Source organism: Pristiophorus japonicus, chromosome 16 (genome assembly GCF_044704955.1).
Source record: "Pristiophorus japonicus isolate sPriJap1 chromosome 16, sPriJap1.hap1, whole genome shotgun sequence".
Taxonomy (NCBI): Eukaryota; Metazoa; Chordata; class Chondrichthyes; family Pristiophoridae; genus Pristiophorus; species Pristiophorus japonicus.
This window is the reverse complement of record NC_091992.1, coordinates 109677623-109690104: the sequence shown is the minus strand read 5'-3', so window position 1 is coordinate 109690104 and position 12482 is coordinate 109677623. Positions and strand designations below refer to the sequence as shown.

Sequence of the window (12482 nt, the reverse complement as noted above, 5' to 3'; positions counted from 1 at the left end):
AGCAGATAAGTTAATATTTTGGGTGTACAACTCAGCTGAATGTTTCCAGAATACTCTGTTTCTGTGTTATAAATCCTCACTTTTAGTCTTTTTAACAGGTGCAGGTCTTGTACATGGTAAAATATTTTTAGGGGTGTGAAATCTCAGGGACAATCATCTCACCGTTTATGGACTGATGGACTGGAACCATTGGCTATACAGGTGCAACATCCCGAATCGGGAATTCCGAAAAACGGAATTGTTCGAAAACTGGACATTTCGGCAAGCGCCGAGGAATAGAGGATCGGTGGGCGGTGAGGTCCAAAATCCCCAAAAACCCCAAAACCGGCACGGATTCAGTCCCGAGGATTCTGGATTTCAGATGTTGTAGCTGTACCAAGTTATAGGTGATTGGAACTAGCTGAGCCCCATTCAGCCGATGTTTTCCACAGGCAAAGTGATAAATATGTTTCCCCGGCACACACACCATGTGCTATATCTATGGACTGTATTTTGGTTGGTCTGGTAGGTGTCAGTGGCATAAAAGCTGCTGCTTCTTAGGCAGCCCCTTGTATGAAGGATGACGCGCTTTCACACCAAAAAGGGATGAAGTCACAGGTGTTTCGATGAGGACCTGATATTCCAGGTGACTAAATACATATTGAAGGGGTGCAAGATGACTGTGCATCAATTTTTTTTAACTTGTGGTGGCCGTTGCACACCAACCACTACACGGCTTGACAGAGCTAGGTCTTGGTTCAGTGGCAAGACGACTGGAGATCAGCTCTGCTGCACGGACCGAATGCGCGCACACATCGTAGTGTGGGCTGGCCCATGCTGCCCCTGGGCCCACGCCTCTTCTGGCCCCTGAACTCTCGACTCTCCTGGGCCCTAATCACATCGCTCGTTTGCCCCAATCTCTCTCCATTCCTCTGTGTCATTTGCCGTAGCTCGATCACGATCTCTCGCTGCACCTCTGTTTTTATAAAAGCTTAATGTTGTGGTAAAACTCACATCTATGAGGAAGAGCTGCCCCTTTTCTAGAGGTTGTTATATCTGGGTGACAGCCTCTTATGTGAAGCAGAGGTGGTGAAAAGTGATGATCTCTGATATATCAAGGTACATTTGCCATGATCTGTAAATGTTGGTTCTTTGGCAGTGGACATGCATGCCTCCAGTTTTGTTGCACCTGCATTTTCAGTCACCTCATGAATTCATGTTGCTCCCTAAATCATGAAGTGCCATAGGAATTTCTATCATCAGCAGCATATTTGTTGCATGTTCCTTTTGTAGTAGCAGTCAGCAATACTGCACGCAATTGTGGTAACCAACAATGTTAAGATGCCAAGTGCACTGTTAGCAGCAAAATAAACCAGTGCAGGGAGATAAATACAAGTAAATATCATTGCTTCTTCAAAAAAAAATGTATTCATTATATTATGCTAAATAGCTTTTAAGAATCTAACCTTAGCAGTCCAAACCACTGGTTTAGTCCCCTGGTCATTTTTATGGGCAAGGTGAGCTTTGTGGTACTCAGTGACTCTGATGCAGGCCCGAAATCACACCCACGTTTTGGACATTAAAATGGCAGGTAGGCATATTTAAAAAATGGTGACCCACAAGGAGGGTGTAGATTAATACAGGCACAGGCATCTTTCACCCTTCAACATGTAGTTCGAGATCTGGAATATTAGGTCCTTCATTGAAACACCTGTGAACTCATCTCTTTTCGGTGTGGAAACAAGTCATCCTCATTTCGAGGGACTGCTTATGATGATGATGATGATGTAGGTTAATGGTGATTTAGGGATTCAGGTACATAAGTCAATAAATTCTGGTCAAAAAGGCGAATAAGGAGTTGGGCTTCATTACAACAATGATGTTCTATTTACATAAACGTCTTTAACATGTCCCAAGGTGCTTCACAGTAATGTTATCCCAAAAAAAAGTTTGATACCAAGCCATATCAGATGTTGGGGCAGGTGACCAAAAGCTTGGTCGAAGAGGTAGGTTTTAAGGAGAGTCTTAAAGGAGGAAAGAGAAGTAGAGAGGCAGAGAGATTTAGGGAGGGAATTCCAGAGCTTAGGGCCTAGGCAGCTGAAGGCACGACCATCAATAGTGGGGCATTTAAAATTGGCATGTTCAAAAGTACAGAATCGGTGGAATGCGGAGGTCTGGGAGGAATTGCAGGGCTGCAGGGGATTACAGAGTTCGGGAGGGGTAAGGCCATGGAGGAATTTGAAAACAAGGATGAGAATTTTAAAATCAAGGCGTCACTTAACTGGGAGCCAATGTAGGCCAGCGAGCACAGGGGAGTTGGGTAAGCGGGACCTGGGACGGGCGGCAGAGATTTGGATGACCTCAAGTTTATGGAGGGCAGAACTTACGAAGCTGGCCAGGAGTGCATTGGAATAATTCAGATGTACCAGAAAGCTGGCGCATCTATGATTTTTTTTTTTTAAACTGTTACCGCTGGAACTCTTGGTGCGGTGAGTAGATCCATTTTCAGGACTTTTAAATTTTTTTCAAAGTCCTACGGGAAATGGATTATAATGGGGGCAGGCCTTAGACTCAAAGCCAGGCTGACTGGCTGAAAATGGGTCGGTTGGGCCGTCCGCTGTCGTCAATCAACTTGTGGTGACGTCACAGCGCGTGTGCATCACCACGCCCTCCCCTCTCCGTTAAAGGGGAGAGATTCAATCATTTTTTAACTTTGGCCACTGGGCCAACAGGGAGGGTTTCGGCCTTTGCATTTATTCATTAATAAATGCAGACACAGAAGTTATATTAGTAGCTGAGATACAAATGGTAAGCAAATCTCTGTAGCAATTTTTTAATATTGTCTCTTTTTTTGTTAATTTCCGCAGGCACTGATATTTTTTGCCGCAATTGCTGCCGTCTGCTTGGGCCTCAATTTGATTTTCATTTCCATTTACTTGTTATGCGTCTGCTGCTGCAAACGAACTGACGATGAGGAAACCAAGAGGCCACATTCGTGCTGCGTCACGTGGACGGCTGTGACTGCTGGTCTTATCTGCTGGTAAGTAGAAGATATCGGAGTTGAAAAGAATGGAGGAAATTGTCCTGTGAGCCATTATATGAGATGTGATTTCCTGTCGAACTCTTATCAACAAATCTTTGCAGTGACAAAACGGCTGCCAGTTTAAATCCACTCATTAAAATTTAGCTCAGCGTTTTAGCTGAGCACTCAGTGAGCTAGCATTGAGTTTTGTCCGCGTAAAGCTAAACTTGGTCACATTGAAACTGGTTGTTCAAAGTTGTCTGTATTCAGTCAGACTTCAGTTAACGCTTGTACAAAAGCACAATATGCTGAAAATCTGAAATAGAAACAGAAAATGCTGGAAATGCTCAACACGTCAGGCAGCATCTGTGGAGAGAGAAAACAAGTTAACATTTCAGGTCGATGACCTTATTAATGGTGTATGGAATGGCATTTTCAACTAAAAGTTTCCGATTTTAAATACTATTACATTAAAACATGTTGATCAGAGTTGTCCAAATTCTCTGTGTTTTTGCTTTATTTATCTTTCTTTCGTTGATTGGATGATTTTCCATATTTCTAAATTTCTGCATTGATTTTTCAGCTTGCAGAATGGCCTGATGTGTTCAAATGATACTATATATATATCCAATTATACTAAAGGACTGGCCCAGCATACCCCACACAATAGTTACATCCATTATATATATTTTTTTTAATCGGCAAAATTATATGAATTTTCAACAAAATCTTGCTGTACTGCAGCTAATGGGGCAGCCACCATTTTTTTTTAATTGGTAGGTGTAATATATGCTGCACCAGTGGGTATGCGCACAGGTTTGTTGAGCTGCTGCACGCCATGCGGGGGCTGCCTGACTTTTACCAGGAACTCATCAGGGTCTGGAACACAGTCGCCACCAAGTGCAGCCCTCCACCGTCTGGAGTGACGGCTGTCCTGCAGGAGCCGCTGCTCAGGAATCCGTACCTCCACGACCGCGGTTTTAGGTGGCAGGTGAACGAGGGGGCTGTGGCTGGCAAGGTGACGAGGGTCAGGGACCTGCTCGATGGCGGAGGAGCGGGCTGAATGGCGCCAGACGTGCTGGCACGGAACCTAAGCTGGGCCGACGTCCGCCATGCGGCCAATGCCATCGAGTCGATTAAAAACAGCTCTGGGCCCTGACTCCGTTAGGTGTATCGAGGAGGCTCAAGCACGTCTGGAGATCCCGTCCGAACTGACCCCCGTCCGGACGGAATTCCTCATCAGCGCCAAGGCCCGAAACCTCCCTCGGGAGCCGGCGCCTCACAACTTGAGCCTCCTCGGGGAAATCCCCTCCGTGCCTTTCAGTTCTGCGCGAAGGGGTTTCCTGTACGGGCTGCTCCTGCGCACTTCCACGTTGCTATCCTCGTCTGCCGTCCGGACACGTTATGGCACACCATCTTGCCATCCTGAGGAGGCGAGGGTCCCTAATGGAGTGCAATCTCTGCGGGGGGTCGTCCTCTTATTTATTGAGGACTTGGCCTGGAGGGTGTTGCACGGAGCAGTCCCATGCAATAAGTTTTTAAGTCGGTTCACGGACTCCCAGGCCGCCTGTAATTTCTGTGGTCTGGAGGAGTCCATGTTCTATGTCTATGTAAAGTATGTGAGGTTGCAGCCCCTATTCCATTATTTGAAGGGGCTGCTCCTCAAATTCTGGTTATACTTCAGTCCCACGCTCCTGATCTTTGGACACCCTTTGCGGAGGGGAGCGGGCAGGTCAGAAGGCCTCTTCGTAGGACTGCTCCTGTGCATGACCATGACTAAGGTGGCCATTAACCGATCCAGGCAGCGGGCGGTCGAGGGGGTCGTTCAGCCCGACTGCCTGCCTCTCTTCCGCGGGTACATTCGAGCCAGGGTGTCCCTGGAGATGGAGCACGCGATGTCCACCGGTACGCTCGCGGCCTTCCGCGAGAGGAGGGACTGGAGTGCATCATCACCCCCAGCAACCAAATTTTAATTTGATTAAAGGTTTTTCGTTACAGTTTTAACTTGTTCATTTGTGGATTCTAGTGCCAAAAGGGGGCACTTGTTTAAGGTTCTACCGAAATAGTTGGAGAGCTGTTGAGTTGGGAGTGGCTTAGCCAGTCACGTGATGTTCACAAGACTCAATAAAACCCCAGCCAGTTAGGTTAAGGGGATCACGATGAGGCAGGTGGTTGTGAGCCTGGTGGATGAACTGGTAATGTGTAGTGTGATTGCTAAACCTTTGCTAATAAACCAACTAGTTCTTAATAGCAATGAGTTGCTATGAATCCTTAAGCAAAGAACCCATAAAGCAAATACATTACATTAGATTACGCTGCTTAGCGTTGGCTCCCCGCGCATCCCTTCCTCTGAGAACAGCAGGAGGTTTACTTCATTCAGTAACACCGTGGCTGCCATGTCAGCAGTAATCCCTCGAAATTCCTGACTGACATTGTTGAGTTGGCAATAGTGGAGGAATTTGAATCGCTTCTACTGTGCCTGTCATGTTAAAAACAAAGCATTTGATAAGGTAGAGCAGTGGATGCCAAGCCTAAAAAGGAGGGAATTTGATGGGTAGAGTGTCAAAGCACAGTCAAATAAATGTTTTTTTTTTGATGGCAGAGTGGTAAAACGGTGTAGTAATTTTGGAAGAAAATTCCAAACAGCAGGGGAATAGTAATTGATAGAGCAAGAGAAAAATATTTCTGGACACAATAATTGACCATTACATAACTCAATAATTATGGAGCCTACAGGGGGTGGGAGTGTTAAATATAAATATACTATGACATTTTCAAATTTAAATTCTCCAGTTTATTCTGCTACTGTAGCTTCTGTTGTCCAGTGTTTTCGAGTATACTGTTGCCACATCAAGATGAGACTTTTTCAACACTGCATATGCCTTGACTCAGAATTTGCAGTGTCACAAAATAAATTCTTATGTATAAAAGCCTTTCACATCGTGTTTTACATTCCTGGCAGACCTGATCTTGTCTTATTTTGGCTCTTTGTACCAGTTTCTCTGTATACCTAACCTGATTCTTGACTTCACCTCTATCCTCTGGTGGCTTTATACTTGGGAATCTCTTTTGTGTCTTTTACCCTTTGCTGCTCACACGAGTTTTCTTGCCGGCAATGCTTAACAAGTGGTATATCGTTACTTCGCATTGACAATAGTGTGTTTCTTTGTGTTTCCCTCTACACTCCTTCATTCTGAAAGTCTGTTCCAGACTACCCCATCCCTCAGCTCACTCCTCATTCCCTCTCAAACTGCTTTCCAAAATTTGAGGTTGTGTAGTTCTCTCATTTAATAGCTTAAGCTTAACAACCAAGTTGTGGACACAAATTCCAATATACTCTGTTATCTGCGGCATCATTACCTGGCTTTAGACAAAATTAAGTCGTATCGTGGCTTCATGCCGCAACATCCTCCTTTGTAAGTTCTTTAATTACTGCGTTATGTAATAGTCAATTATTGTGCCCAGAAATGTTTTTCTCCTGTTACTCCTATTATAATTCTCCCAATTTCTCCCTGATCAGTTGAATTCTCTTTAACAACTGTATTCAATCCTCCACATATCTCCCTCAGTGTAAAGCACAAAGAGTTGGAGGAGGGGCCTGCGTTGAAGCTATCTGGAAAATTGCTTTAATTGTGGAAATGAAGTACAATTAATAGTGAAGTTGTGGGGCAGGTGATGCCAGAGAAGGTAACTTGTTGTGAAGTGTTCTTGCTTTCTGGGATTTTCCTGGAGCAATGAGAGGATTTGGCTCTACAGAGGGGATATCAGTCCTGCTTCAGGTGGTCAAGCCAGATCTGGGAGTGGACTGCCAGCTGGTCATGTGGCTTGTGTGACTTTGTGTGAATTTATGTCTGAAGGTGGCAGAGGATCATGGGGATGGGAGATTGTGCAGAATCCTTTGGGGCAAGAGGGAAGTGAAAATAGAGGCATGGTTGCTGTGGACGAGATGGATGAAGGTATTCATGCCTGCATGGGTGATGGAAGAAAGCAGAAGGAATTTGGAGTTAGAGGGCACATGAGGAACATGCAAGGTAGTTTCCCCTGCCCCCCCCAAAGGTTAGAAGAAAATGCGAAGGTGTAGGGATTGGGGAGGGGCATATCTTGGAGAAAAGATGAAGTAATCTGAAATGCCTTTTGCTGACAGACCTTTGGAAAGGTAAATTATCATTTGATGATGAGGAGGGGGTGACTTGTGTGTGTATGTGTGTAGTTCCTTCTGCTTTCTTCCATCACCCATGCAGGCATGAATACCTTCATCCATCTAGTCCATGCCTCTATTTTCATTTCGATCTTTCCCCAAAGGATTCTGCACAGTCTCCCATCCCCATGAGGTAAGGATTACGTTGAGGGAGGTGAGGACAGAGAAATCTGAGGAGGTGAGGCAGGGATGTTAGCTGGAGCTTTGTAGTCTGAATCATTCAGTGCAAACATTGAGAACATGGAGGAGATTTCACTGCGGTTAATAAACAATTAGATTTTTGAATGTGAAGAAAAGTGAACAGGCAAATGTGTGACGGGGGGTTGACTGTCATACTGCCCTGTGGCAGTTTGGGAAGAGTGATGCAATGCAGAGCTGGGTGGAGTAGCTTTGGTGAGTGGGAAGAAGTCACTATTGGTATCTAAGTTTTGGGAAGACCAAACATCTCAATGTCCAAGGTTACATATGGAGAGAGCCTTTCTTACAAGGGAAGAGATACTTTGGTGATGAAGAAGGGTAGCAGCTGGAGAGTCTGAGGAGGGGGAAGGAAAGGGTGTGGAGCAGACTCAATGGGGAGGGATTATGCACTGAAGTTTGGTCTCGAGATAGAGTAACATAAGTGGTAAGCTCTCGGGGATGAAGTAACATTGGGAGCTGATGGACGAGAGCCAGTGGCATGTGTTGTGGGGGGGGCATACCAGAAGATACTCCCATTAGAGAAAAGGATTATTTAGCCTTGTCTGGAGGAGATGAAAATAATGGATGCCAGTAGAATAAGTATTCAGTGAAAGATTTACTCAATTTTCATGGGCATGACACGGTGTAGGTAGAAAAATAGAAATAATTTACATTTATATAGTACCTTTCATGTCTTTTCTGATGTCACAAACTGCATCACAGCCAATTCTACAATTTCAATCTTCTTTCTCCCTCCCATCCACAGAATTTTTTTGTTTGAATTAATGTAACAAATACTGCCTTTGGAGTGAAAACAGATATGTGCTATTTGCCTGTTGTAATGTTCCCTCTTGGATTTGATCAGATTTAGGGATGGTCATTAAAATTTCCTGACATTTTTGTGTGAGGAAATCAAGATTGTTAATACGACCTGTGGATTGCTTTCACTAGATTAAGTTTGGCCACAAGTTTAAATAATGAGTGCTTTTTCTTATCAGGGCAGATGGAACTGTAATAATTGGCTGTCTTGACAGCAGAAGAATAATTAATTCCTTCAGTACCAGAGTGCATTAAGTACTAGCTTGAAGACAAATACCATCTCACTCAACATAATTGGACGTAACTATTTCCAGAATTCCCTGCACAGAAGGCTTTCAGCAGTTATTTTTCTGACTTTTACTAGTCACAGAATGATCCAGCACAGAAGGAGGTGATTTGGCCCATCATGCCTGTGCCATCCAATTATTCCCACTCCCTCTGCTCTTTCCCCATAACCCTTAAAATGTTTCCACTTCAAGTATTTATCCAATTCCCTTCTGAAAGTTATTATTGAATTTGCTTCCTCCACCCTTTCAGGCAGTGCATTCCAACTCATAACAACTCGTGTGTGAAAAATGTTTCCTCGTGTTTCCTCTGTTTTTTTTGTCAATTACTTAAAATCTGTGAACTCTGGTTACCAACCTTCTGCCAATAGAAACAGTTTCTCCTGATTTACTCTATTAAAACCCTTCTTGATTTTGAATGTCCCTAACAAATCTTAAACACCATAATTGAGTAACCATTTGAATTTCAGATCATCCATACATTTGGTTCTGAGTACTGTATGTTTCTGGATCTGTTTTATAGCCACTTCCAATTTAAGTAATTATGGGCTCAAAATTGGCCAGGAGTTGCTCTGTTTTTTTTTTTTGGAGCAACTTGATTTTTCTGGTGTATCTTAAAAATCCCCATTTTGCACATTCAATTTGCGGCAGTGTAAGTGAGTTAGTTAGGATTTTTTTTAGTTTTGTTTAGTTTTTTTTTCAAAAGGGGGCGTTACCAGCCACCTACACTAGTTTTGACCATTTAAGCCACTTTGCACAGCTAATAGTTGCTCCAAACTAACTTCGGCCAGTGTATGTGGCCACTTGTGACCGCACAGAAAACCCTTGCGAAGAGTTAAGAAATCAGCGCAGGTAAGTACATCGGAGGCCAGCAGAACTTAATGACATGACTAAAGAATGTGAATAGATCAAACAGCTATAGAGGACATCATATGACAAACTTCGCAAAGTTAATTTACTATACAACAGAAGCATTCATGGAAGCTTAAACTACAAAAATAAAAGAAGTAAAGAGACAAAACATTTGCATAATTTGTTCAAAATAGCGAATAAAATAGAAGTACCTCCTCGTAATTCTTATGTTCTTATGTTCTCCCAGCCGCCTAAGCTCACCCACCATCAGCCCGTCCCTTACAAACAATCCTACCTCACGGGGTCGGGGATCAGACCCTCTGGGGTCAGAGATCGGACACGTCTGGGGATCAGATCTTCCCTCGAGGTCGGGGATCGGACTGCCCATGGGATTGGAACCCCCTACCCCATGGGGTCGATCATCGAACCCACCCTGCAGTTCAGAATTCCACCCCCCCCCTCCACATCACCCATCCCCGCCACCCCGGCTTGGGCCCCGCACCAACCTGCTTGTTGTGGCCTTCTAGCCCGGGAAAGCAGCGGGCCGGCCTGTGTGGGAGGCCACTTGGCCTAGGATAGGGGCGGGACGCATCGGGTCCCATGCTGCAGCACGCACACAGAGGCTGGGGGCAGGAGCTACTGTGCATGCGCGCACACTCCGAAGCGCATGTGGAGAGCTGCCATCACTGTTTCTGGTGCAGGGGCCTAGCTCCGCCCCCCAATCGACTGGCCACGCCACGCAAAACCCCGGGAGAGGCAACACAGCAGCCAGAATTGGGGGACATTTTATCGGAGCCCTTTTCAGTCCACAAAGTCGGCGCATCTCTGATGAGTGCGCCGAAAAAAGGGGTGGGCCAATTTTGAGCCCATAGGGTGCATCCTAAATTAGTGTTACTTTATTATGGTAGTGACACAAAGACTCGTTGCATCTCCTGTGGATGGACAGCTGCTTGAACTATATTGGAAAATATTTCCATGGGAAATAGTTATGGTGATGTGAGTGCTGCTTGTTAATTCCCCAAGTGCCTCATTCAACCACATTCTTTTCCTCACTCCTGACTTGATGGTGATGTTTAATGGAGGTAAAATTACACAGATGATGTCCACTCTCATTCCCTTGCCTCAATTACCATTTTATTATATGATCCTACGATCAATAGGCAGCATAATCCTAGGGTCATCACATCAAAATCCAATTTGACCACATCCAGATGTTCGCTTCCATGAAGGGATCACTAATCAGGTGTGAGGGGGACGGGGAGGGGGTGGGATTCCTGAGCTTTGGCCTCCCCCAGCCTAGAGTTTTTTTTCCCAAAAAATATACTTTTATTTGTATAAAAATTTTCACAACACATTGGAAAATAGTTCAGTACATTTGGATGCGGTCAGCAATTCCATATAATTCATTTGGATGCTGACAGCAGTTCCATACAATACACTTGTGTACATTTCATATCAAGGTGCAGTTTAGTACAATCCGCAAATCATGTTACATGTAGCACTGTACAAATAAGGGTGTTCCATGGAGCACATAAGAACAGGTTTACATTACATTCCAGGATACATTTCAATACTGATCACGAATCACGTTACATGTAGCACTATGCAGGTGAAAGCAGTGCACGGATATATTTACATTTCCTTACAAGATACTAAACAGTGCAGAGGGCTGCTGAGATCAAACTTGTTGCACTGACGGAGAACTAACTAAACATGGGGTGGCACCTGATACCTTCTGTACTTATGTATTCTGGCAGCATGTGAAACCTTTTAGCCACTGAATTGTCGCGTGAAGTACTTTCCAGTATGGTTCTGATGCATAAATTAGGTTTATCTGCCTGGGTGGCGGTTCAGTCAAGTCAGCAATAACTATTTAGCAAGCACAAGATTTTGTTTAGAGCCAACTGGTATTGCTTAAAATTGAATAATTTGGTTGTAAAAGGCTTCTTGTTGTCCAACAAAAGAGACATTGTCTCCAAACTCTGATCGGAATAGTTTCAGGGTTAATAAGAGCATTCTGCATAGTGTCAGACATTAACAATATTAATAAATTGAATCTGCTTGGAATTTCTGATTCTTGTGACTGCGTCCTCTCAGCCAAACTTAATTTTATCTTGTGACCATCAAACTATAATGTTTAGTTGCAAGTTTTCATTTTTAGATTCGACAGTACAGCAGTTACAAAATCTTGTTCATAATGAACCAAATCTTTCCCACCCTTTCCTGATGTATTGACTATTTTAGTTTGATGAGAAGATTGATGCTTCACATAAGTCAGGATTTAGGTTCATTCTTTAATTTAAAAAATATAAAAGGACATTGTTACTTTAAGAAGTTTTTGCCCATGTGGTGTCATAAATTAGGATTTTTCCCAATAGAATCGGTATTGAAATCTCCTGAATTTCTATTGAGGGGAAATTTGCAATCTGATGTCAATTTTCAGTTTATCTCACTTTTTTGGCATCTCCTCAACTAATTAGTTGAATCGGATCTGACAGTATTCTCTATACTGGAGCATTTTAATGAAAATGTTGCTTGGTTTGGCTAATACCTGCAGCAAAGATCTGAATGAATTGGTTCTTAGCATTGTGCCAATCTCATGTGGCTGGTTTGGCTGACCCTGGATGGAGATGTTTTCCGTAGGTTATTCAGAAACATCGGGCCCAAGTTTCCGATATCTGCTCAAACGGCGCACCTCCGAGAGGCCCGCGTGTTTTGTAAAATGAAAAGTGCGCCAATAACTTGCCTCGCGATGCTCCGAGTGCAACAGGCCTGTTCAGCAGTCAGCGCGACGCAGCACAACAGAGAGTGGGCGGGGCTACAGCCCTGCGCCGAAGAGTGCCGGCGGCTGCACGTGTGCGCAGTAGCACCTGGCCCTCCTAGCATGTCCTGTCTCTGGGCGACCCTATCCCTGACCGAAGGGACGTCGCGATGTTTGCCATCCCTATCCCTGGCCGAATGGCTTGCCTGCCTCACCGTCCCTCCCCTCGCCTCGCCTCGCCTCGCCTCATTGCCCGCCCGAACTCCTCCTCGGCGGCGGGGCCCGCCCGACCAGCTCTGCGGCAGGCTGTTGGAGGGCTCCCGGTGCTCCCAAACGGATAGGTGCTGCAGTAGGTGAGTAGAAACTTTAAATTTTTTATTTATTGATCGT

General features: G+C 44.6%; 1 protein-coding gene across 2 annotated transcripts in view; it reads left to right on the top strand.

Moving 5' to 3' along the window:
* ttyh2 (tweety family member 2) overlaps positions 1-12482 on the top strand; it is a 146390-nt gene that overhangs the window by 38632 nt on the left and 95276 nt on the right. The window contains exon 2 of one of the 2 annotated variants that reach the window (XM_070858207.1): positions 2847-3019. In XM_070858207.1, coding sequence (XP_070714308.1) covers positions 2847-3019 — 173 coding nt within the window. Of the gene's footprint in view, positions 1-2846; positions 3020-12482 lie in introns of those variants that run through there. The other variant, XM_070858208.1, reaches the window with a different exon arrangement.